The 26,472-nt window shown below is 40.1% G+C and overlaps 1 protein-coding gene and 1 long non-coding RNA gene across 13 annotated transcripts in view; one reads left to right on the plus strand and one right to left on the minus strand.

Moving 5' to 3' along the window:
- The window catches only part of LOC140632387 (uncharacterized), a 51,040-nt gene extending 29,536 nt beyond the window's left edge, over positions 1–21,504 (minus strand). For 2 of the 10 annotated variants that reach the window (XR_012029946.1, XR_012029947.1), the window contains exons 1-5: positions 21,361–21,504; positions 16,300–16,421; positions 16,109–16,215; positions 10,351–10,410; positions 1,447–1,491 (exon numbers count right to left, since the gene is read on the minus strand). This is a non-coding gene — a long non-coding RNA (uncharacterized lncRNA). Of the gene's footprint in view, positions 1–1,446; positions 1,492–8,687; positions 9,845–10,350; positions 10,411–16,108; positions 16,216–16,299; positions 16,422–21,360 lie in introns of those variants that run through there. The other 8 variants (XR_012029951.1, XR_012029953.1, XR_012029945.1 and 5 more) reach the window with 7 other exon arrangements.
- The window catches only part of CLINT1 (clathrin interactor 1), a 59,455-nt gene continuing 53,350 nt past the window's right edge, over positions 20,368–26,472 (plus strand). For 2 of the 3 annotated variants that reach the window (XM_072824335.1, XM_072824336.1), the window contains exon 1: positions 20,368–21,141. In XM_072824335.1, coding sequence (XP_072680436.1) covers positions 21,101–21,141 — 41 coding nt within the window. In that variant the 5' untranslated portion in view covers positions 20,368–21,100. Of the gene's footprint in view, positions 21,142–21,950; positions 22,065–26,472 lie in introns of all 3 variants that reach the window. The other variant, XM_072824337.1, reaches the window with a different exon arrangement.

Here is a 26,472-nt window from a genome sequence, read left to right on the forward strand (position 1 = left end):
CATGTCACTGTCCTAAAGGCAGGAGAGAAATTAGCAAGATAGGTCAACCATTCACAGAGGAGGGAGAGAAACAGACAAGAAGCAAGTAAACATATAAAGAAGATAATTTCAGGTCGTAATAAATGTTATGAAGATGATACAATAATTAATGTGGCAGAGTGTCTGGGACTGAAAGAGGCTACATGAGAAAGAGTATCAGGAAAGGCTTCTCTGAGCAAGTGACGTTTGTGGTAAAACCTGAAATACAAGTAGGAGTTAGTCAACTAAAGATCTAGATGAACAGCATTTCAAGCAGAGAAGAAAATAAGTGCAAAATCCCTGAGGCAGGGGTTCTAGTTCCAGGTAAGATGGAGTAAGTACATTCCATCCTCTCTCTCTCTCCCTCCCACTAGATGTGGCTAGAAAGTATGGTGTTTTAATTTAAACAGTAGAAGGCAAATTGAAGAAGACCTGAATGTGAGGTACCACCAAGTCAGCTGTGAGTTTCCTTTTCGTTTTTTCTTGTGTCCCAGGCTGGTTTCAAGACATTTTGATATCTGAAGCTGGGCACTGGGTGTAGAAAAAGAGATATCCAGAAGAAGCCCTCTAGCTCTGGCCTCAGGAGAGGGAAAGGTAACTCCTAAGGCTAAAGGAGAATGGAAAAATTGTTTGGAGCTGTTCACTTCTCTGTCCTCTCATGCACCAACCCCAAGGTCATCCCATAATGGCAAAAGCAGAAACAACAGTGACAGTAAAAAGCAGCCAAGCCTATAGATGCATAACATTCCGAGGAAAGGAACCTTCCTCTATGATCAGAGGGGTTGTGATCCCAAGGAGGTGGGGAGAACACCTATTGCTTCTTTTCTCTCTGTCCTCCCACCATATGGCCCCTGACATAGGTGCAGCTGCCGTAAGTCCACTGCTGTGTTGTACCTGAGGGCCTGAAGATCAAACCAGAAAGCACCAGGGACCTCGAAAGTACTGGAGATCATGGAAAAGGAGACAGAAAGAACTCTCCTTTCATAAAAAAGGAAAAGCAAATGATTCAAACATGCAAAAAGATGTTCAATCTTGTTAATAGTGAGAGAAACATGAATTCAAACAATGCTGAGATATCATTTCTCACCTATCATTTGCCACCTATTTGGAAAAAAAAAATCCAAAAGATTGACAACACATTCTGTATTGAAACTTTGAGGAAACTGATCCTTCCATTCCTTAATAATGAGAAGGCAAAATGGTACAACCTGTAGAGAGGAGAACTAGCAATATCTCAAAAATTTTCATTTTCTTTTTGACCCAGAAATCCCACTTTCAAGTATCTATCCCAAAATAACACTTATGAAATATGAAGAGTTGTATCCATACTTTGCAAGTATAAACTGGCATTATTTGTTATGGCAGAAAACTGGAAACAACCCAAATGCTTAACAGTAGGTAGCTGGCTGCATAAATAATAGTACATACCTGCAGTAGAGTTCTCTAAGTTGTGAAAATGTTATGACGTGATCTCTAAGATGTAACAATGAGTAAGAAAGCAAAGCAAAACAAAGTCATTTTAATAAACTTCTGTTTAAATACATACATACTTACATATAGATTATATAGAATGCTTATATACATTTAAAACAGATTGTTACCTATTGGGGAGGGAGAAAACAGGGTAAAGGGGATAAGGTGAGAAACTAGACTTTTTTTTTTTTAATATTTTATTTAGGGGATCCCTGGGTGGCTCAGTGGTTTAGCTCCTGCCTTCGGCCCAGGGCGTGATCCTAGAGGCCCAGGATCGAGTCCCACATCGGGCTCCCTGCATGGAGCCTGTTTCTCCCTCTGCCTGTGTCTCTGCCTCTCTCTCTCTCTCTCTCTCTCTTTCTCTCTCTCTCTGTGTCTCTCATGAATAAATAAATAAAATCTTTAAAAAATAATAAAAAATAAAAATAAAATATTTTATTTAAATTCAATTTGCCAACATATAACATCCAGTGCTCATCCCATCAAATGCCCTCCTTAGTGCCCATCACCCAATTACCCCATCTATCCCCCCACCTGCCTCCCCTTCTGCAACTCTTTGTTTGTTTCCCAGAGTTAGGAATCTCTCATGATTTGTCTTCCTCTCTAATTTCTCCCTGCTCAGTTTTCCTCCTTTCCCTTATAGTCCCTTTCACTATTTTTTATATTCCACACATGAGTAAAACCATATGATAATTGCTTTTCTTTGATTGACTTATTTCACTCATCAGAACACCCTCCAGTTTCATCCATGTCAAAGCAAATGGTGGGAACTCATCCTTTCTGATGACTGAGTAATTCCATTGTGTGTGTGTATATATATGTGTGTGTGTATATATATACACAATTTATCCATTCATATGTCAAAGGATATTGTGGCTCTTTCCACAATGTCCTTTGTGGACATTGTGGAATTGTGGACATTGTGCTATGAACATTGGGTTGTAGGTGTTCCGGTGTTTCACTACATCAGTATCTTTGGGATATATACCCAGTAGTGCAATTGCTGGGTCATAGGGTTGCTCTGTTTTTAAGTTCTTGAGGGACCTCCCCACTGTTTTCCAGAGTGGCTGTACCGGCTTGCGTTCCCACCAACAGTGTGCGAGGGTTCCCCTTTCTCCACATCCTCAGCAATATTTGTTGTTTCCTGTCTTGTTAATTTTAGCCATTCTCATTGGTGTAAAGTGGTATCTCACTGTAGTTTTGATTTGTATTTCCCTGAGGCAAGTGATGTGGAGCATTTTTTCATGTGCTTATTGGCCACGTGTAGGTCTTCTTTGGAGAAATGTTTGTTCATGTCTTCTGCCCATTTCATGACTGGATTGTTTGTTTCTTGGGTGCTGAGTTTGATAAGTTTTTTTATCAATCTTGGATACTAGTCCTTTATCTGATAGGTCATTTGCAAATATCTTCTTCCATTCTGTAGGTTGTCTTTTAGTTTTGTTGACTGTTTCCTTTGTTGTGCAGAAGCTTCTTATCTTGATGAACTCCCAATAGTTCATTTCTGCTTTTGTTTCCTTGCCTTCATAGATGTGTCTTGCAAGAAGTTCTTGTGGCCAAGTTCAAAAAGGTTGTTGCCTGTGTTCTCCTCTAGTATTTTGATAGATTCGTGCTTCACATTTAGATCTTTGAACCATTTTGAGTTTATCTTTGGTATGGTATAAAAGAATGGTCCAGTTTCATTCTTCTGCATGTGGCTATTTTCCCAACACCATTTGTTGAAGAAACTGTTTTTGAGAAACTAGACTTCTGAAGATAATTTGTTTTGTAGCTTTGACTTCCAGCCACATAGATATTCAAATGATTAACTAGCAAAAATAAAATTACTCCCAAAGAAATAGAAATAAAATAAAACAAAAGCTAACAGTATATTGGAAGAAATTATTTCATATGACTTTATTCTTTAAAAGGATTTTATTTATTTGAGAGAGAGAGAAAGACAGCAAGAGAAAGCAAGATTGGGGCTGGTGGTAGGGAGAGAACCACATTCCTACTGAGCAAAGAGCCCAATGTTCTACAAGGGACTCGATCCCAGGACCCTGAGACCATGACCTGAGCCAAAGGCAGATGCTTAACCAACTGAGCTACCCAGGTGCCCCTCATATGACTTTAAAACATAACAATTTGACTGTATATTCCTAGTAGGGAAAAAGAACTGCAAAAAATATCTTAAACTATTTTTAGTACTCATATTGTTAGCAATACTATTGCTATTATTATTCTGAAACTATTATACTCATGGGAGAATAAAGCAAATACATAACTGTTAATGTTGCTAGGAACCAGGATTTTCAAAATAGGAGAAAATAAAATCAAATACATAAACCAAAAAGTCAAGTAATACCCTATAATAGAATATTTTGAATTAGTTTGATCTCATAATGTCTTTTTTCTTTAAAATAAACAAAAAGCATCTCTAAGCTCTTTCCACTGAAAAGTTCTAGAAACCATAAACCCAATAGTAATAAGCACTTCTCAACTTCAGAGTGTGGCCTCTAAATATCATTTCCTTGGAGAAATGGGTGACTCTAGGAGGGGCAAGAAATATAAAGGACTGCCTGGATATCTTGTCATAATAAAAAGCAAGGAAGCAACACACACAAAAAAAAGTCTAGTATGAAGTCAAAGAAGGGACTCATAGTGAAAAAGAGCCCCCTGGCCAAAGTTGAGATAATCTGAACATCATAAAGAATAGTAACTATAGTAATTGATTAAAAGTGTGTGTGGGGGGGAGGGTATGGGTAAACTAGGTGATGGGGATTAAGGAATGCACTTGTGATGAGCATCAGGTGATGTACGGAAGTGCTGAATCACTATATTACACACCTGAAACTAATATTACACTGTATGCTAACTGACTAGAATTTAAATAAAAACTAAAAAAAAAAAAAAAAAAGGTTCAGCTCATGAAGCTGAACCCTGCCTTACCTGAGATGGTATACAACCAGGCACTACTCAAGCTACTGAAATGTCAGCTTCTCTCTCCTCCCAGATTTTTACTCTGAATATTAGCAAAAGAGGTGAGGTGGAGAATAATGATTGTCCCTTTTAGAATCACCGTCTTGATACTGCTCCTTTAAGCTGCTTGTTCCCTGGCCACTCCTCTCTCCACAAAGGTGGTGGGAGGAGGTCTGGGGAAAGGGCCCCTTACTTCTCTTTGTGAATCTACCTAGAACCTACAGGATTGGGGATGGAAAGATGCAAAAGAGCCTTTCGGTCTGGTCTGCCATTCACGAAGGGACTAAATTTGCCTTTAAATTTATTTCCAAATGAGGTTATGCATAAAGATAGGAAGATAGGCTGGCAGGACTAGAAAATATTGACATTCATCTTGTAAGCTTTAGGCTTACATCTTAATTTCTAAGCTATAGTGTCCAGAGTATGCAATTTCTATACTGTGTAATTACCCCATGAGGGCACAGTTTTACTGCTTGTACTTTTGTGTGTGTTGCAAAGCACTAATTTGTTACATGTAAACGTTTAAAGCATACCACAATATTTTGCAATCATATTTTGTAATTTCCTTATTTTTTAATATAGTAGTAGCCACAAAAAATGAAAGGGGCCCTGGCCTCTCTTGATGTTGAAAAGCCTTGAGAAGAGGAGGAGGAGGTGGAGGTGTGTAGTAATAACGGCCCCCAAAACAGCATCCACTGAGCACTTTTATGTGCTAGGCACTGCCAGGTGTCCTAATCTAACTCAAAGTAATTGCACATTAATTAACATGCACTAATTCATTTAATCCTCACCTATGTGGTGGGTATTATCTCCATCTTACAATAAGAAAATTGAGGCACACAACAAGCACATGAGAAAATGCTCCACATCACTTGCCATCAGAGAAATACAAATCAAAACCACAATGAGATCCCACCTCACACCAGTGAGAATGGGGAAAATTAACAAGGCAGGAAACAACAAATGTTGGAGAGGATGTGGAGAAAGGGAACCCTCTTGCACTGTTGGTGGGAATGTGAACTGGTGCAGCCACTCTGGAAAACTGTGTGGAGGTTCCTCAAAGAGTTAAAAATAGAGCTACCCTACGACCCAGCAATTGCACTTCTGGGGATTTATCCCAAAGATATAAATGCAGTGAAACGCTGGGACACCTGCACCCCGATGTTTATAGCAGCAATGTCCACAATAGCCAAACTGTGGAAGGAGCCTTGTTGTCCATCGAAAGATGAATGGATAAGAAAGATGTGGTCTATGTATACAATGGAATATTACTCAGCCATTAGAAATGACAAATACCCACCATTTGCTTCGATGTGGATGGAACTGGAGGGTATTGTGCTGAGTGAAATAAGTCAATCGGAGAAGGAAAAACATTATATGGTCTCATTCATTTCGGGAATATAAAAAATAGTGAAAGGGAATAAAGGGGAAAGGAGAAAAAATGAGTGGGAAATATCAGAAAGGGAGACAGAACATGAGAGACTCCTAACTCTGGGAAATGAACAAGGATGGGCGGGGGGTGGGGGTGACTGGCTGACAGGCACTGAGGGGGGCACTTGATGGGATGAGCACTGGGTGTTATTCTATATGTTGGCAAATTGAACACCAATAAAAAATAAATTAAAAAAAAAGAAAATTGAGGCACAGCTGATAAGTAGCTATGTGTCAAATTTTACTGAAGGGTTAAAAGAAGCAAAAGGAAACTAGAGAGTATGAGGGAAATTGTATAAACTATAGATACTAAAAATGACTTTTTGTGATTAAAGAAAAAAGCACCTAAAAGGCTAAACCCTTCATAAAGAGAGCTTACTTTTTGGAAGACCCCCAGATCCTAACCTTGTCTCTGGATCCTCGTATTCTCAAATGGGAGCATCCCTTTCCTCTCAGCCTCTGTCTGGAAAATTTCACCGTTCTTCACAAGGGCTGCTGTTGTCCCAGGGCCATCTCTTTTCCCCAGCCAGGTTATGTGTTCACCAGAGGTGAAATATCTCTAAGTCTGAATTACTTAGTCTAGAATAACAATCAGAGATTTGTCAGGGGCAGGGGTAGTAGTGGAGGGAGTTGTTGGTACTCCAGGTGTCTTGTCCTCTTTGGTGTCTGACACAATAGCTGACAGCTAAAGATCTTATTCTATCTTAGCCTGTCAATAACTGTTGTATCTACGTGTATCTTCCAAAGATTAACATTAACTGTCCAAAGCAGTTAAGCCTAAACCAATCCATAAGGATATACAATATCATCCCTGAATACTGCATGATTTGTAATTGTGTCTTTCTCTACAGTGGAGTCAGTGTTTTAGATTACTATGATTTGTTTGTTTCACTGTCCCCCTCCCTTCAAATTGGGTTCCCCTGGGCAGACCATCTTTCTCTGCATAAGCGCCTGGGAGATAGGAGCTAAGTGGGTGAGGATACAAAGGCTTAGGTCTTCCAGCTCGACTGCAATGTCAGTAAGGTTGTCTTTTTTTTTTATTTTTATTTTTTAACACTTCCTTTACATTCCAAGTGATCAATAAAAGACTGTGGTTGATAGTCTTTGGTCACATTTTACCCTAGCACCAAAGCATTCACAGAGTTCCCTGAGGGCCTGGCAGTTATTAAACACTGTATAACTACTTTCCTTGAGTCAAGTACCAGGACCTGGCCCTCACCCAGCTAACAAGTGAGGAATCTCATGTTAATGTTTCATTACAGTAAACATTACTTGGGACTGGCCCCAAGCAAAGGGATAATTTGGTGATGATAAACAATTCAAAGTAAGTTTTTAGAATGAAAGCAAGTCTCTATGAATTATTCCCTATGCCCAGAATAACAAGTTAAGTTATCCAAAGCACTTTTATACATACTACATGATTTCAATCTCATAATAACACAGAAAGGTCGTTAGATTTGGCAAGATTACCTACATTCAAACCAGGAAATTGAGACTTGTGAGTTTAAGTGATTGGGCAAGGTCACCCAGCTAATCACAGAGCAAAGCTTGTTTTCTGACAACCTAGTCCAACTCTTGCCAAAGCACTGACGTTTGCCTTCTTTTTATCTGTACAACATTTCATAGTTATTCCCCTTAATGTACAGTTTTATAGGCATCTTTTTAAACTCATTTAATTCCTGTGATAGTTAATTTTACTGTCAACCAGTGTTTTACCAGCTATTTAAGCTGGGCTAAGGGATGCTCAGATAGCTGGTAAAACACTATTTCTGGGTGTATTTGTGAAGGTGTTTTTTAAGAGAGATTAGCATTTGATTGGTGAAATAAGTACAGCAGATGGCCTTCCTCAATGTGGGTGAGATCATTCAATCCATTGTGGACCAAAATGGAATAAAAAGGTGGAGGAAGAGCAAATTTACTCTCCCTGTGAGCTGCGATATCTGTTTTATCCTGTCCGTGGACATCAGCACTCCTGGATTTCAGGCCTTTGGACTTGAACTCTTGAACTGGGACTTACACCATCACCCTCTCTCTGCCACCTCCCCTTGATGGATTCAGTGTTGTGTTAATCAAGAATACAAGTTTGAAATCCTTGAATGATCTCTGGAACAAAAGTGCTCAAATGGAAAGAGACAAAAGTTCTTCATGTAAGCCAGGAAGCAGCAATTATTCTAGTTATCATTATTAACTTAGATATAATACCAAAACCACAAGTAACTGAAGAAAAAAATTTGATAAATTGGGCTTCATCAAATTAAAAATTTCCTGTGCTTCAAAGGACACTATTTTAAAAAATGAAAAGATAACCCATAGATAGGAGAAAGTACTTGCAAATCACTTATCTGATAAGGGACTTATATTGAGAATATATAAAGAACTCTCAAAATTGACAATAAAAAGACAAATCAATTAAAATATGGACAAATGACTTTAATACACAATTCTCCAAAGAAGATATACTAATGGCATATAAACACATAAAAAGATGTTTTACATCATTAGCCATCAGGGAAACACAAATCAAAATCATAATGAGATACCACTACACAGTTAACTGGAATGGCTATAATCGAGTGCTAACAAGAATGTAAAGAAATTTGAATCCTCATACATTGATGGTAGGAATGTAAAATGGTGCAACTTCCTTGGATAACACTCTGGCAGTTCCTCTAAAGTTAAACATAGAATTACCATATGACTCCATAATTCCACTCCTAGGTATACACTTGAAATAATTAAAAACACATGTCCACACAGAAGTTTGTCCACAATGTTCACAGCAACATTGAAAGTAATTAACATTGAAAGTAATTAAAACTTTAGAAAGACTATACAACAATTGATGCCTGGATAGGCAAAATATGGTATATCCATAGTATGGCATAATATTCAGCCATAAAAGAGAAGTGAGGGCACCTGGTGGGTTGGTTGGTTAAGCATCTAACTCTTGATTTTGGCTCAGGCTATGATCTCTGGATCATGAGACTGAGCCCTACAGCCGGTTCCACACTCAGCAGGGAGTCTGCTTGAGATTTTTTTCCTCTCCCTCTGCCCCTCTCCTGTGTGTGCAGATGCTCTTGTGCTCTCTCCCATACTCTTTCTAAAATAAATAAATAAATCTAAGAAAAAGAGAGAGAGAGAAATGGAGTACTGATATATGCTATAAATGGATGAAAACATTATGCTTAGCATAAGAAGTCAGACACAAAAGATCGCATATTGTATAATTCCATTTATAGTAATGTCCACCATAGGCAAATCCATGAAGACAGAGAGTACATTAGTGGTTGCCAGAGGCTGGAAGGAGAAAGCAAAGATAAGTGAGTGCTAATGAATACAGGTTTGGGGTAAGGGATGATGATAATATTCTGAAATTAGATAAGTGGGATGATTGCATACTTTGTACATATATTTAAAAATCACCAAAAAAAAATCACTGAATTTGAATTCACACTTGAAAAGAGTGGATACATAGTATGTGAATTATATATCAATTTTTTAAAAAAGCATAACTTCTGGCTTCTCGTAGTACTACATTAAATAGAAAACAATCAAATCACTTAATTCAGGGCACCTGAGTCCATCATCAGACCCAAAGAAGAAAAGCACAATGCTCAGACAATGACTAGGAAGACCAAAACATATTCTACTAGCACTATGTCAGACTCTAGGGAAATGGAATTCACATTTTATACTATGACTAGCCCCATAGTGAAACTGTGGCCTTAGGATCAAGCTGGTCATATTTGTCATTTAACTCCCCCCCCCCCAATTGCCATCTTTCAGGTGTCTCTTTTGCAGTATCAGAAAGAAGGAAGGTCAAATTTATGACTCCTCCTCAGATAACTAAATGCAAGTCAATTCAAAACATTTTATTGAGTACCTTGGAAGTACCAGACACTTGTTAGCTCCAGGGAATCAGCTGTGATCAGTATGGATGCTCTCCTCCCCTGATGAAACTTAAATTCTAACATAAGAAACAAATAATAATAATAATAAAATAAAAGCTTTTTCTTCAATGGCTCAGTCTATTTCCGATCCATTCAGTGGCCTTTTCTGAATTGCTTTGCTTTCTGGAGAGGTGGGGTTAACCTCTGAATTATATCCACCAGGCTGCCTTCTACTGGCAGGAAATCAGGAAGCAGGAAGAAAGAGATCAGGGTACTTCTGCCCGTCTTCCCCTGCCATAGCCCCACAGTCTGGTAATAGATTTCAATTACTACATCTCCTGTAGGACAGACCTTCCTCCACAGTGCCAGATCTCACCGGAAACTCTACTTCTCCTTTTGTCTTTTTGTACTGAAGCATATGTAGTAGATTATCTGCAAAGATGGCCACTAGGATGCCTGGTGGCTTAGTCAGTTAAGCATCCAACTCTTGATTTTGGCTTGGGTCATGATCTCAGGGTGGTGAGACCAGGCACTGTGTCAGACTCTGTACTCAGCAGGAAGTCGGCTTGGGAGTCTCTCTCACCTTCTCTCTTCTACTCCTTCCCCCTGCTCAAGCATGTACGTGTGCATGCGCTCTCTTGCTCTGTCAAATAAATAATAAAAAAAAAAGATGGTTACTAATGATTCATCTCAACTCTATATGCAACTGATGCTCCTCCCTTAAAAGGTAATATCTAGGGACACCTGTGTGGCTCAGAGGCTGGGCATCTGCCTTCAGTTCAGGGCATGATCCCAGAATGCCGAGATCAAGTCCCACATTGGGCTCCCTGCATTGAGCCTGCTTCTCTCTCTGCCCATGTCTCTGCATCTCTCTTTCTCTCTGTGTCTCTCATGAATAAATAAGTAAAATCTTTAAAAAAAAAAAGGGTAATATCTATTTCACCTCCCCTTGAAGCTGGATTTGCCTTATGACTTGCTTTGACCAATAGAATGTGGTAAATGGGATGCTTGGTCAGTTCTGTGACAACTTTTTAAAAGGCCTGAAAGTTTCCACTTTGACTTTTTTTGGGATCTAGCCACCTATTAACAGTTCACCCTAACTTATTAAATGAGAGGTCACATGGAAAGAAAGACAAACCCAACTCTCCCCTTGCCATTCCAGCCACTCCAGAAGAGGCACCAGGTGTATAAATGAACCCACCCTGGATCCTCATCCAGCACCAGCTGAGTTGCTCTAGAGAACTCCACCAAGTGCAGAGTGGGCATATGCCATGTCCACCAAGCCCTGCTCAAATTGAAGAATTGTGAGCAAGTAAATGGTGGTTGTTTTTTTAAGACACTAAGTTGTGGGGAGGTTTGTTACACAGCAATAAATAATTGAAACTGATAGTAATGACTCCTCACAGTGCTACTTCCAAGTGCTTTGATGTCCTTATTAATAGTCTTAACCCTGACCTTGCATCCATAAATAGTTTGTTTGCTTCATTCTCTTCAAATAGACGCTTTTGCGTTGTTTTCTGTTCTAAGTTCTGTGACCCTGCCTAATACGAGTGAATAAATAGACAATCACAGATTCTTGTTGGTATCAGGATGAAAATAAGCAGGCTGCTCTGAGAAAGAATGACAGAATAAGGAATTCTTCCCATTAGGCTGAATATTTTAAGTCGAAAAACAAACAAACAATGGGAATAGCTCCCTTTTGGCCAGGCCTGCCTTCTATCATCCAATGTATTTGATAGTACCATTTGGAGGGATGTGATCCATACTGACCAAGAACAGGACTGAAAAATGGGAGCGATGTGAAAAGAGACTTTTATACAAGGTAGGAAAGCATAGGTTTACCTTGGTTAGAGCTACTTTGAAATTAAGGCAACATATTTTTATCAATACAATTGGCAAAAATTCAAAAGAGCAATAGCATCTAGTGCTAGTGAAGACATGACAAAATGGGCTTTTCAATATGTTGCTTAGTGAGAGTGAGAACTGCTGTAATCTCTTTGGTATATAATCTGCCAATATCCAATTAAATAAAAAACACTTATCCTTCCCTGTTCCTACTTTTGAGATCTAAACACCATATGCAAAGATAGATGTATAGAGATATATTTTATTGTAACATTGTTTATAGTGGCAAAAACCAAAAATAGAAACAACCTAACTAGCCATCGCTAGGCAAATGGTTCGATAAATTACAGTCTATTCATATTGAGGAATTACACCAGTATTTAAAAGAATGAGTCATATCTATATTTATTGAGCTGGAGGGATATCCATGATGCATTATCAAATAGGTATTATATTATATTTTATTTTTTAAAGATTTACTTAGTTGAGAGAGAGAGAAAGCCAGGAGAGGGGGAGAGAGAGAGAATCTCAAGCAGACTCTCCATCAAGTGCAGAGCCCAATGCGGGGCTCAATCCCATGACCCTGAGATCATGACCTGAGCCAAATCAGGAGTGTATGCCCCACCTACGGAGCCACCAAGGCACCCCTCAAACAGGTATTTTAAAAAGCAAGCACTGTGTATAGCACGATCCTAAAGCAAAGCCTGCATATGTACACACATATTTTTATTTATATTTATAAGCATGGAGAAAGTGTGAAAAAGTACCTATCAAGTTTTTAACAGGATTGCCATACTGGGGTGAAAATAAATGGGAAAGGATAAACTTTTCCTTATGCATTTTTGGATTGTTTCACTTGTTGAAAAAGGTGTTTATAACTTTTATTTATAATTCCCTTGTTCCCACCCTTCCTTCCACCTCAGGCAACAATAGTTTCTCATTTATTTCACCTTTGATTAATTTTGCCTATTCTAGAATTTTATACAAATGGAGTCATAACTTTTTGTGCCTGGCCTCTTTCATTTGCTATCATGTCTGTGAGATTCATCCAGGTTGTTCTATATATTTATAGTTTATTCCTTTCTATTGCAAAATCATGTTCCATTCAAATGATACAACACAACTTGTTTGTCCATATTCTATCAACTGGGCACTTGCATTATTTCTAGATTTTGGCTATTCTGAATAAAGCTGCTATGAACGAATTCCTACATGAGAATTTTGATATAATTTCCATTGCTCTTGGATAATTACCTAGGAGTTGAATTGCTAGGTCAAGGGATATATACATGAGGATATATGAACATCTTTTACTTCTGTTATTTAAAAAAAAACTAATAAAACATTTCAAAGAAAAAAATTGGAAGAAAGAGAATGAGTCTGTATCTTAAAAAGATAATAATATTTGCTATCTTTTTCCTATTCCCTCCCTTCCCAATAGGTGTCTGGGTATATCAGATCTTAGGCTTCCCAGGCCAGGTCAATGACCCACCACTCTTTAGGGTAAATTATCAAAGATGGGGAAATTTTAAAGTAATTTTTAAAAAATTTTTAGTTATTTATGAGAGTCACAGAGAGAGAGAGAGAGAAAGGCAGAGACACAGGCAGAGGGAGAAGCAGGCTCCATGCAGGGAGCCCGACGTGGGACTCGATCCCAGGTCTCCAGGATCGCGCCCTGGGCCAAAGGCAGGCCCTAAACTGCTGCGCCACGCAGGGATCCCAGATGGGGAAATTTTAATGTTATACCTGCTCAACAAGAACTATGATTAGATACTACTCATCAGAAACCATAAAAACTGCTAACACCTAGGAAATCAGCTTCCACAGTTAGAGATCACTCATGATACTTCTATAACAAGGTGTCAGCAGAATAGATAGTTAGCATTAAAAAAAGAAAAAGAAAAGAGGATGTTCTGAAACTAGTCAAATTAACACATGAGAGTAGAATGAGAGTAGAGGGGACACCTGGGTGGCTCAGCAGTTGAGCATCTGCCTTCAGCTCAGGGTGTGATCCTGGGATACAAGACCGAGTCCCACCATCAGGCTCCCTATGAGGAGCCTGCTTCCTCCCTCTGCCTATGACTCTGCCTCTCTCTATGTGTGTCTCTCGTGAATAAATAAATAAATCTAAAAAAAAATGAGAGTAGTAGAAATAACCTCACAGCAAGGAAGGTGAAACTGTGAAACAAACTATAGTAATTTTCAGATCTAAACTGAAAGCCCAAGATGCTATAATAATCCACTCAATACCACAAAGACCTATCCTTGGGAAGCACTGGCTGGAATATACATATATTTCTAAATGTTAAAAAAAAAGGGACTGCCATGCTTCCAATGACAGATTTTAGGGGTACTTTCTGGGCGCATGGTTCCCACCCCAACACCCTTTTTTCTCAGAACTGGCCTTGAGTTTACCCCACATGAGGGTAACCATATCGGTCTTTCTCCAGGATAACAGTGGTTTGGACCAGGGATGGACTTCTGATAGGTTAAGTTTGGATTCTAAATGCCATGAAAAGCTGTTGAAGTATTCAGTGCAAATAGTAACATGGCCCAACTTATGATTTGATCAAGGAGGAACAAATTAAGAAACCTTTAGTTCACATGAGAGATGGTTATGGTTGGCATTGGCAGTGGAGAAGGAACAAAGTAAGTTCTAAAGAGCCCATCAATATCTGCAAACTGGGGAGAGGAACAAAAGGTAATGAGACTGAAATGTAGGAAAGACAGGAAAGACAAGAAGACTGTGGAGTCTTGAATGCTAAGAGAGCAGGAGTTTCTATCTAGAATATTCTTTCTCTCTCTTACCTCATTAACTCAGAATTATCTTTCCACCTTCACCTTACATGTCACTTTCCCAGAGAGGATTTTCCTGGGAATGAAATATGAATGAAATACCACTTCCACATTCTCTCATACCACCCCATTCTTTTCTTCTTGTAGCTTTCATCATAGTTTGAAGTCATAGATTTGGGGGAAGGTTTATTTGCTATACACCTCTCTCTTCCCTCATTGCAAAATTCACAAGAATAGGAATTTTGCCTGTTTTTCAAAGTATAATTCTTGGCAATGAGTTAAGTGTCCAAATATAAGTTTATTGAAAGATTTAATGAACCTGCTTAAACACCCTCATATCATCCATGATTTGTGCATACAGTTTAATGATGATAATAGATCGGGGTGCCTGGGTGGCTCAGCGGTTGAGCATCTGCCTTTGACTCAGGGTGTGATCCTGAGGTCCAGGATCGAGTTCTGCATCGGGCTCCTTGCAGGGAGCCTGCTTCTCCCTCTATGTCTCTGCTTCTCTCTCTGTGTTGCTCATGAATAAATAAATAAAATTAAAAAAAAAACAATGATAATAAATCTTATTTAATGAGTCCTTGTTACATGTCAAGCAATTTAGTGGGTCGTCTCATTCATTCCTTACAACACCATGAGTCAGGGGCCCTTATTAGCCCCATTTTCCCAATGAGGGAGCCAAGACCTGAGAGGCCAACTAATTTAGCCAACATTCCAGAGCTACACGATGTGAACCAAGGTCCTACTGATACCACAGCCAGTGCTCTGACCTTTACCCCACATTACACTGCCTCCTTAAACATCTTGCTGAGGTTTTTGTTTGTATGTCTATCTTCCATATTAGACTAGAAGGTCTATAGGTAACACAGGTTTTAGACATCTGTTTAACCCCACTGCACATTGCTGGTGCCCAACAAACATTGAGTGTTGACTCTTTCTTAACAAGAAAACATGCTTTATTCTAATGGACACCCCCCACCCCCACCCCCGTTTTTAGCCCATTCATTTGCTTATAAAAAGCAGGAGTCAGGGTGCCTGGGTGGCTCAGTTGGTTGAATGTCCAACTAACTGTTTCAGCTCAGGTCATGGTCTCAGGGCCCTGGGGTTGAGCCCCACATAGGGCTCCACGCTCAGAGTATAGTTTGCTTGTCCCTCTTCCTCCCTTTCTGCACCTCCTCTTCCCTCTGCTTGCACACACGCTCTCTCTTCCCTCTCTCAAATAAATAAATAAAATCTTGAAAAAAAAAAACAAACAAACAGTGGTCTGTCCATCAGACCCCTTTGATGTCTATTTCAGTGAGCTCTTCCTCTAGAGTACAATTCTTTTGATGAACTGATGAAATTCAAGGACTAGCAGAGCCTCTGTGTGAACTCTGGACAACCTGTGGGCTTTCCCAAGATACTTGTCCTTATCCAGAAAGACCCTGCCTCAGAAACCCACCAGGACATCCTTTCTGATATCCACACCATTCACCCCTGCATGTGATTTGACAATGCAGGAACAGTTCCCACAGTCACAAGCTGCCTCGTTGCTTTAATGACTGTACTTTGACTTCCTGTGAATAGAGTTTTCAGAGACCTAGACACTAGGAGCAGCATATCTACTCTGGACTCACCTATAGTCAAGAGACAGAGGGAGACAGAGCATCCTAGGAGGCAGGGAAATGATTCTAAGAGCACTTCTACCTCCATCTCACCTTTGGCCAGTGTCTGCACATTCTTGAAGAAGGACTGTGAATGTGTTAGCCCTTTGGAGCACCTACCAGGCTTTCTGAGTAGGTCCACCTGAGCCCTGCTGACAGATCTGAAAGGAAACAGAATCTCAGCCAAGAGAGCCCAACCATCAGCAGAACAGAGTTAGCAAGAGTGTGTCCTGCTACCAGTTTACCTGCTGCATAATGCTGCAATCCGCTTAATCCCTTCTTTCTTCATTGTTTCTTTTTCTTATTAGCACTCATGGTATTTTTTTTTTCTTTTGCTGTCCCCAACTCAATTTTGTGTAATTTAGACCTTAAAGAGAAAAAAGGGTGTCAGACCCAGAAAGGGCATGGTGTCATCTAACTCAGGGCATCCTAAACCCTGGCAAAATCACTTAAGAGATTTTTGAAAAATACAGATTTCTTTGACCTACCATTGTAAATAACTGGTGCTTTTGTCTGCCAAGGCATGGTTTTCTTCAGAGTATCTCCAGAGCACTCTTTTCCCCCCACTTTGTGTGGTTCTCCTAGGTCTACCAATTCTGTAATTTACACTTTTCCAGAGGTGATTGGTCCCATGATAGATACATGATTCAATCTGGGCCAATCAGAGTCCTTCCCTGTGTTATTAGACTTTGTGGATGAAAGACCAAAGTGTCTCTTCACCCTTGGTTGTCTAATTGAAAAAATGGAACCCATTCTCTGCAAAGTGGTACCTCTATTCCTGCCAAGTAGGGGAAATTTATCTGCAATAAAGGATAATGAGCATCAGAAAGAGTTCTGACAGTATTTGCTAAGATCCTAAGGCAAATTTTATCTCTGAACTCCCTAGTCTCCTGTGTCCTGCATAAGCTCTTTTGAGTTTCTGTCACTTGTGACCAAAAGTATAGAAAATAATATACCAGTGAATCAGAAACTCATGGAGCAGGACAAAAAAACCTTGACGTTTTTAAAGATGTCAGGGAATTTCTGATGTGTGGCTAGGTTTAGGATATTCTGGTAAAACAATACTTCAGTTAATAAGAAAAAAAAAAGCTGAGATCCACATAAGTGTTTTGATAACAATAATGAAATAGAATTTAGTGAGCACTTCCTACATGTAGGACCCAGTGTGAACTGAGGTATATATGTTATTTTATTTGTTCCTCATTTTACTTTCAGTTTACTATGTCTACTACATCTATTTGTGGTATACTCTGTGGTTTTATCTACAATTGTATATCCACCACCTAGCACAGTGCCTGGAACATAGCAGGATCTTACTAAATACTTGTTGACAACTGAATACTTTTACAGAGTAATACAATTACTAGTAATAGTGTATTAGCAATAATAGTGGTAATAGCAGAATAGCTAATGTTTATTGAGTGTATACAGTATTGTTCTAGATTCTTTTTAAACATTATCTTTTTAAAATTGTCTGAAAAGGCCTTTGCAGGTTTCTATTATTGTCCATTATGATGAGAAACTGAATCACAGAGGTGTCAAATAATTTCCCCAAGGTCACACAGGTAGTGAGTAGCAATATTAAGATTCAAACCCAGGCAATCTGGTCCCAAAGTCTAGTTCGTAATCACTGTGGTGTATGGGTTTAACTAGTTTATCCAAAATGACCAAGCCACTGAACAGCAGATGCAGTTTGAGCTTAGGTTTGTCTGAATTCAGAATCTACTCTCTAACCATTACTTTATACCTCCTTTCTGGCAGTACATGATAGTCCTCAGCTATGGTGCCCCTGGGGTTATGCAATGTATAATCTGCATGGCTCTTGTGGCAACTTTCATATGATTAGAAACCAAGTATCTCAACTACTAGAGAGGAATAGTCAGGTGTGACCAAAAACAGGACTCACTGAGCCAAATACTGAAACCAAGGTAGAACTGTTTGCCTGTCCTGTCAATTTGGTTATTGCAGGAAGCAAAAGCCAAGGGGGAATTAGAAGTGTAAGAGATTAACTGGGGAAAACACCTATGAAGAATAAAGGCAAGAGAGAGCAAGACTAGGTGGGGACAGCCTCAGACCTCAAGGAAGTTCTGACACCTGTTAAGGAAGAGAGAAGGGAGGAAGATTGGGTAAGAAGACCACCTGATGGCAAGGAAACTTGAAGGAATTCTGGGCGAGGCTGATGGGGAGCCCAGGGCAAGCTTGCCCAGTACAGAAGTCTTGCACTGAGGAGAAATGGCCTGACCCCAACGTGCTCACTCCCTGCCTGGGAACAGCCCAGTAAGAGCATGGCCTTGGTGTCAATGCTGTGGTTGATCCCTGAGGAGTGGCTGCTGGAAGCTGTCAGCCATCCACATTCCTTGTAACTGGTTCTCTTAAAGAGAGATTTGGTCTGTGCTGTCCCATAGCTGCCACACCTGTGTAACAGGAATTAAGTTCTCAGAAGGAAACACCAGGGAGCCAACCACAGAAGATACGCAGTCAGCACCTACCACAGTGCCTCACACATCTGAGGACATTTGCTTTCAAACCTTGTGTTGGCTTGGCTGTACTAAAAGCGTCAGCTCATTTTGTGAAAAATATGTTTTCCTGAAGAGGGGGGTGAGTGGGACATTTTCTCATTTATTTTTCTACAATGGACACATTTAAATTGCCACAAAGAAGTTACTATGGAAACTGCTCCCAAACTTGCAAGATATAAGGCAAAAATGGAACACTTTGTTGACATGCAAATGGTTAGTCTTTGGAGACCACTTTTTAACAAACTCTCCTTGTCTGGTTCTCCTGAGTCCATTAGGGATTCTCTTGAATCAAAGTTAGACAGGCTAGTTTTTCGGTGTTACATTCTAGCCCCAGCATGACAACTCGGGGAATAAGTCTAGGCACTTCCAAACCTGGTGTTGAAACAAAGTAGACAGTGACATTTTACTCTCAAGGTGATTCTAGTGAGGCTGATTGTGAATTGCTATGAATGTGCAAACAGGCCCGGGGCAGGGAAGATGCTTATTTTTATGCCAGTCCCATTCTGTTGGTGTACCCTGGACCTGCTTGTTTGAAAGTTAACTTGCTGAGCTATTGTTTTTGCAAGGTAGTTCTCTTCCTTATCTCCTCTGGCCACATTCCATCCTTTGAATCTCACTGGGGCTGGACAGTCCTTTCTACAGGAAACAAACTCCTCATTTGAAAGCCCCATTTCTCCACCTATCTCTGCTCATCTTTCCCTGCCTCTCCTCCCCCACCAATCCAATTCACTTTATGTCTGCCCAAGCACTCCTATCTTGACAAAGATTTGAGATAGATTTGTCCCAATTTCTGCTTTTGATACTTTTCTGTCTGGCAATTCTTTCAACTTGTCTCTCTTAGGCCTTAATCCTCCCTTTTTTTTTTTTTTTTTAAGGCCTTAATCCTAAAGCTGTATTAAAACCCTTTTCAAAGATGCTTCCAGTAACTAAGTGGATGCCGTGCGAAGGGGTGACTTGACCTGAGGAACTAGGGGTCAGAAGTTCTGGGTTCTTGATTTAGGATCATTGTTAACATGCATCATAACTGGCAGCAATTAATCTCCCTTCTCCCTTGTGAATCAGAGTCTTCATCTGTTCCCTCCACCAGATATTCTTTTCTTGCAGATCTTTTTTTATGGCAAGCTCCTTTTCATCATTCAAGTTTTAGCTTAAATATAGTGTCCTCAAAGAGGCCCTAAATACTCCCTGTTATTTTCCTCTAACATCATTCCCTATAATATTATCTTCTGTTTTCAACCACTATCTATCTGCAATTACCTTAAATGTTTCCTTGATTTTTATATTTGCTCCAAAGACCCTTAAGATCCTAGAGAGCTGAGGGCTTGTAGGTCTTGTTCCCAACTCCTAGCACACAGAAAATTCTCAGTAAGTATTTGTAGAATGAAAAGCACTGTAAAATTTAGGCAGTTGGATCAAATGAATTTTAAGGTTTCTTGCAACTTTAACATGAACATTGTTTTAAAAAAAATGAATGAATGAGAAATGAAGTGACAGCAGCCATTACAATAAAACACCCAATGCGGTATGTATGTGTATACTTGGACTTAGGAATAAATGCTTGTCAAGTTGTTGGATGTGTCCTAATGTTGCCTTTCTAGTTCCAGATAGAGTGTGAACTAAATTTCTGAGCTTTATGATAAAGTATCTAAAGAGGATATTAAGTAGCCGTCTAAATATAAAACCACTGCATCATAGTGGGATAGTAGCATGGAATAAGTTTTAGAATACAACCTCTTCAACTTACAGGTATGAAAATTCAGGCTCTAAGTAGAAAGTATATTTGGAGCCAAATACAGTGATGCTTCTGTCAATGAGGAAGGCATACATATAGCAATAACGTTTCTGTATAGTCATTATTAATAACATTGCAATACTTTTGTATTTCTCTCTCTTTTTTTTCTGGACTGTTTGCATATGATTTGTTCTGTATTTTCTCAGGTAATATTTTAACAAGACTTGTTTTACACGGAAATCTCTTCAATTTGAAGGCACAAAATCACAGCACGCTGTGGACTGTTTCTGGGGAGAAGCAATGCTCTACATTTCAAAGTTTGGGTGCGGCTAGATCCTATACCAGTGCTGCTTCTGACACTTGAGGATCCGTTAAAGCATAGACTGCTGCTCCGTCTCCCCCTCCTCCTCCCCGAGCTTCTGGTTCCGAAGGTCAGAGGCACCGGGAAGGGTGCAAAGGACTGGGAAAGCCTGACGCAAATAGTACCAAACTTACCACACCAACCCTCTCTGCTTAAGCGGGTGGCTAGGCGCGCAGAGAACTACAAGTCCCGGCGTGCCCCGCGCGCAGCGGGCGGAAAGCCGGGCACTTCCGCCCCACGCAGCGCCTCTGCCCCCGCGTCTCGACGTGTCACCGGCGGCGCCGCGGCTGTGGCTAGAGGAGGACCTAACTGGGGGAGTTGGAGGCGGAGGGCGGCGGCGGCGACCCCGGCCTGGACCTGCCCCGGCGCGGAAGTGTCCCGGGGCCCGTGGGGATCAGGGGAGGGAGGCGGCGGCTCGGCCCGCGCGGGGCACGATGTTGAACATGTGGAAGGTGCGGGAGCTGGTGGACAAAGCGTGAGTACTGGGGGTCAGCTGCGGCCGGGGCCCACGCAGGGGCGGGGGAGGGGAAGGGGAGCTGGCCCGCCGCCCGGGGCCCGGGGCCGCCCGCGTCACGCCCCCCGGCTCGGCCAGCCCCATCATGGCGGCGGCCGGCCCTCTCCCGGCCCGGGGCTCGTCCAGACCGGCGAGGCTGGGAAGGGACCCCCCCTCCCCTGCGGTGCGGGCCTTCCTCACCTTGCTCCTCCCGCCGTCCGTCTGGGCAGGGCGCCTGCGGCCAAGGGAGGGCGCGGGGTGGTCGAGAGCTGGGTCACTGCCCCGTCCGAGGACTGGCTTGGCCCCAGGCTGGGCGGGCTTTGCCTTCGGGGCGGCAGCGGAGACTTGGGGGTGAGGGGTGAGGGGGTGAGGGGCGCCGCGCGCTGACCCCGTGTGTGCCCCGGGGTGCGGCGCGGAGCCCGCAGGCCGGGTCGGGTCGGGTCGGGTCGGGTCGTGCGCTCGAGCGTACTGGGTTTCTTTCCGTTCCTCGTGAACCCGAAGTGCTGGAGTGGGTGGTAGGTGTAACAAGTGGCCATTGTGGTCAGGCTGAAGTTGCTCAAGAGGATCGGTTCATCCTTTCTTGGCTTTTCCAAGACTAGAGAAAGTAGATCACCGCCCGGCTTGGCTTGTGATTCTTCTTTCCCTCTGTTGTTTCCTTTTCCACTACGCTTCATTTTTGGAGGGCTGCTTGTTCCATTCGGTTTAATTAACAGGTCATTAAGAAATCTCCCCTAAAGAAGGCAGCAACCCAGGTTTATGTCCTGTTGATGTGCTTTGAACTGCTCTGACAGGTAAAATGACTAATATAGATGATTTCCATTAAGACTTAAGCGATGACTTGAATGCCTCACGTCACTACGCTGAAGAAAAAACCCTTAACACCTAACGGACACAACAGTGGCTAAGTAAGTTCTTTTAGGCCAGCGGGAAATAAAGTTTAGGAATTTAACCAGTCCTCTTCGTTTTGGGTTCTAACGATTAGGCAACGTGTGGTGACCGAAACGTTTGTGACATTGACCCAGCCTAAAATCAGGAAGTGTAGATGGCACACTATTGAGTCTTTCTTGACACCAGAAAAATCCCTGAAAAAACAAAACAAAACAAAACAAAAGTTTATAGTGGCTTGGATAATAATGCATCAGACAGAACTTGAAGAGTTTGACCGTATTTTCAAATTTGCTGTGCCACCAGGGCAGTAGAGCGCCTAAAGAAACACAGGTTTCAGAACCTGCAGAGATGGGTTCGAGCTGTGTAACCTTGGCAAGTTACTCAATTATGTGCCCCAGTTCTCTTAGGTGCAGTGTAAAAATAATGATAGATACCTACCTTACAATGTTGTGAAGATTAAGGGCTAAAGGTTTCACATATCAAGCCCTTAACACGGTGTGTTTAGATCAGTATACTTTTGATAACTGTAGCAGATGTCTGCATTGAGAGGGAGATAAACATTGGAAGAGAAGTCCACATTTGAAAATGGTCTGCTTTAATAATTTTCCTTTATCCACTACTCAATTGACAGGTGGGGGGATGGGGTAGCTGGGTGACGGGCAGTGAGGAAGGCACTTGATGAGATGAGCACTGGGTGTTATATGTTGGCAAATTGAATTTAAATTAAAAACTATTCATTTGACGACGGTTAAGCCTTCAGACATGTATTTTGGGCTTATTTTGCTATTTATATGCCTTCTGCTTTCTAAAGATAAAATCATGGTTCTTTTCCAGATCTAGTTTCATTAGTTGTTCTTTATCTGTCAATTTTTTTTTTCCTATGGGTGCTGTGCATGCCCTACTGGATCATTGGTTGTTTTTTAACATATGATACAAAGACTTAGATACTGGCTTAAATAGTTTTTAAAAGTTTAAAAGTCTCTACAAAACTATTTCTAAGTCAGAGAACAGCAAAAGAAAACCGCTAAGAACACCTTGTTATCTTAGAGGACTAAATTTGTGGTACTCACAAATTGCAGAAACTGTATATTTTTCAAGAGACGGAAATCAAGACAATGTTCTTGCTGTTCTTGTACAGTTCATGTTGTTTGTCTTTATCACCTATGCTATTAATCTTCAAGTGTTCAGGTTAAATTTGCCAGGAAAGTAGGTTATCAAGTCATTATGGGAGAACGGTTGTTGATAAAGAACATCTATCTTCCTTTTTACTACCCAATTGAAAATGGAGACTTGAACCAAGTTACTCAAGAACATGTAAGAGTGTTGCCACCAAGTGCTTTTTAAAGCTTTTGTGAATGTCTGACACATATTAAGATGTGAGGTTATTTTACTGATAAATACTCAGAATTTAATTTTCATCTTTCACTGGCAGGAGAGAAGAAGTTCTTCCCTCAATATAAGCATCTTACAGAACCATTACCTATGGCACTGTGTCCAGTTAGACTCTTCACCTTAAAATGCCATAGTGGAGGAGGTACAGATCTATAGAATGGCCACTTTGATTATTAGAGGGATAATATTAGTACTGAGGGAACTTGAAGAAAGGACGAAGTGATTAAGGACTCCTCAGAAAAATTGGACTAAGGGCACTAGTTAGGGGTTTTGGAAACCTGGGTTCAGATTTTGATACTGCCTTTTTAAGCTAGCCATAAGGGTAATTTTAGAGAGAATCACAATAAATCTCCAGATTATAGATTCCTTATCTGTAAAATGAGGGGACTGGCATAGAGAAGGACTATTTCCAACCTCAGTGGCTGTTAGGACCCCTGAATTTCCACTGGGGGGAAAGAAATGGAACTAGTATTTCATAATAGCAGATAAATTTTGGAAAGTCATTATACTCCAAAGACACTTTCAGCTGGAAAGGGAATTTTTTTGAGTGGTAATCAATAAATGTTATATTTAAATGCTTTATGCAGTAAATAAGTGCAACCCATGACTCAGGAAAACTAGGACTTTTGTTTAGCAGATATCCCTACCCAGTGAGGTTTATTTCAGAAAGATAAATACACTCTTTCAAAATGTGTTTCCTGGAGCTATAGTTAGATCAAGTATGGCGGCATTCTGAAGTGTAATGATGTATTTCAAATACTGGCTTTTGAGAGCTTGAGGACCTGGAGAGTGAAGAGGTATTTTCCACAATTGTTGCACCTCCTGGTAGTATTAAATGGCTTGTTTTGCAGAACACTGAGGAAAAGCAGATAAAGTCATCGGCCAGCCGGGGCTTAGAGGACCAGTTTCCTCCCGCTCCTACTCAAGTTGCATAAAAGGCAGCTGTGGCAGGAAAGGATAAGTGGCACTACTCCCACCAACTAGGACTAGCTTGACCATTATTGGGTGACCTGCCTTCTTGTAATAAAACTGGATACTTTTATATTTTGTCAGCCCATACATAGTATAAATTGAAAGTTGCTGCAGTTCTGATCTACTTTTTCTCCATATTTGGGAGATACAGTGAAAGTGACATGATAGTGGTGGATCACAACTCCTGGTTATTATTCAAGCCCCGCTAATCCTTTTCTTTCATCTCAGGAAGTAATATTAATGGTGACTCTATTTTATCGGTGGCCCTTACTCTTTTTATGATAGTGATTCAAATAGTGCTGGCTAACTCCTATACATAGGCAGCTGCTATAGATAGTCCATTTTAAGTCATTTTCTTAAGCATAGCTTTGCATTTCCCCCATAAGTTGATCTTTGTTGATGTTATGTGAATTTTTAGCTCCTACATGTTTAGCTTATGTAATAGACCTACAGAAATTACTATTCTAGTTTAGACCCCAGCAGGAGAACTTTTGGCTTTTATAGAAAATAGTTTATTCAGTTTTTTCAACAGATAATACATTAATTGTTTTTTGGAGTAGTACTATATTTTCTGAACTTGCAAAAAGTACAATACCTACCTTCAAGGAACTTTCCATTACAAATATGCTACAATTTGAACTTACCAGCTTTGCCTTTTAGTCACAGATGGTTTCCCCCTTTTTTTCCCTATCTTACCAGTAAATCTCTGTTCTGTGTGCTTCTTAGAATTTGAAAGCAAACATGATTGTCAGCTTTTCAGTCTTCCCATATTAATTTTTTGGGAACCAGATACAGAGAATTGTTATTGCTGAATAATTAATTATCCTTCTCTTCTAGTAAGTAGTTATAAGAAGATATTAGAATTTAATTCAAAAGAAAGAAGAGTTTATCTTCTGCCAGCATTTCTGTAGTTTAAATTAGCCTATTTAGTACTATTGTCAGAATGCTTTTAAAAATCACTTAGTTGCCTCTTATGTTTTTCTGTGCCCTGTAGTGTTAGTTTACAAGTAGTTTTTCATCTATTTACTGATATATCCACTAAAAGTACTTGGCTTTTTTAAAATTTTGAGTACCACTTACTAGTACTCACAGTTCCTACAGTGTGTCTCCACAGTTGAACCTTTTTCTATGCTCTTGTATTATTTTCTTATTTCTAATGTTTATTTAACATTTCTTCCAGGAAAAAAAGAGTATAGGTTGCTTAAGTAACATTTTAATCTTGAAGAAAGTTTACTATTTTATCTTTCATATTAAGATATATCTAGCTGTTAAAAAGTACATTTTAGCCTCAGCTGACATTACTTAACATTCTGGGACAATATATTCAACTTTTTTTTTTTTTTAAAGGCGTCACTTTGTAAGTTTTTCTTGTTTAGTCTACTTATGTGTGTTTGTCCATCCTTATGTTTTTATAGTTATTTGCTAGCAAAACTCATTCTCCAACTATATCTCCAGGTGATATTTAATGGATCTGTGAAGCAGTTTGGTTTAGAAATCAGAACTGGATTAAAATCCTAGGTCTGCTGCTAAGAAACAGTGGTCTTGGGCATTGGAACAACATCTCTACATTTTTCTACCTAGGAATTGGAGATGATATTTATTTTACAGGGTTCTTGTTAGGAGTAAATTCATGTGAAACAATTAGCATATTATTTGACATAAAATAAACTCTTGAAATGCCTACTGTTATTATGTAATACAGAAAATTTATAACGAAAAAATCAAAAGGATAGAGTGTTTAAAAGAATGAAGATGTTGTCAGACCACATTATTTAGAAGTATGTAAGAACTGTGTCTTAATCCATGAATCATTATTTTCAGTGGGCACTCTTTCATAAAGTTCTTCATCTGAGTGGACATCTTGACCTACATATAGGAAAACTCATAAGTATTTCTAATACATATGCCATGTGTTGTTTTCACCAAGTTATAAATGCTTTTACTTTAATATTGTAAGGCATATTACAGAAATAACTCTTTAAAAAGATATTTTGGGGAAGAGTCTTTGGGAAGACGTCCTGCAATTTCTATCTGGTGATTTTTGTTCAGTTTGTTTTGTAT

The sequence above is a fragment of the Canis lupus genome, chromosome 4, assembly GCF_048164855.1.
Source record: "Canis lupus baileyi chromosome 4, mCanLup2.hap1, whole genome shotgun sequence".
NCBI classification, from domain to species: domain Eukaryota; kingdom Metazoa; phylum Chordata; class Mammalia; order Carnivora; family Canidae; genus Canis; species Canis lupus.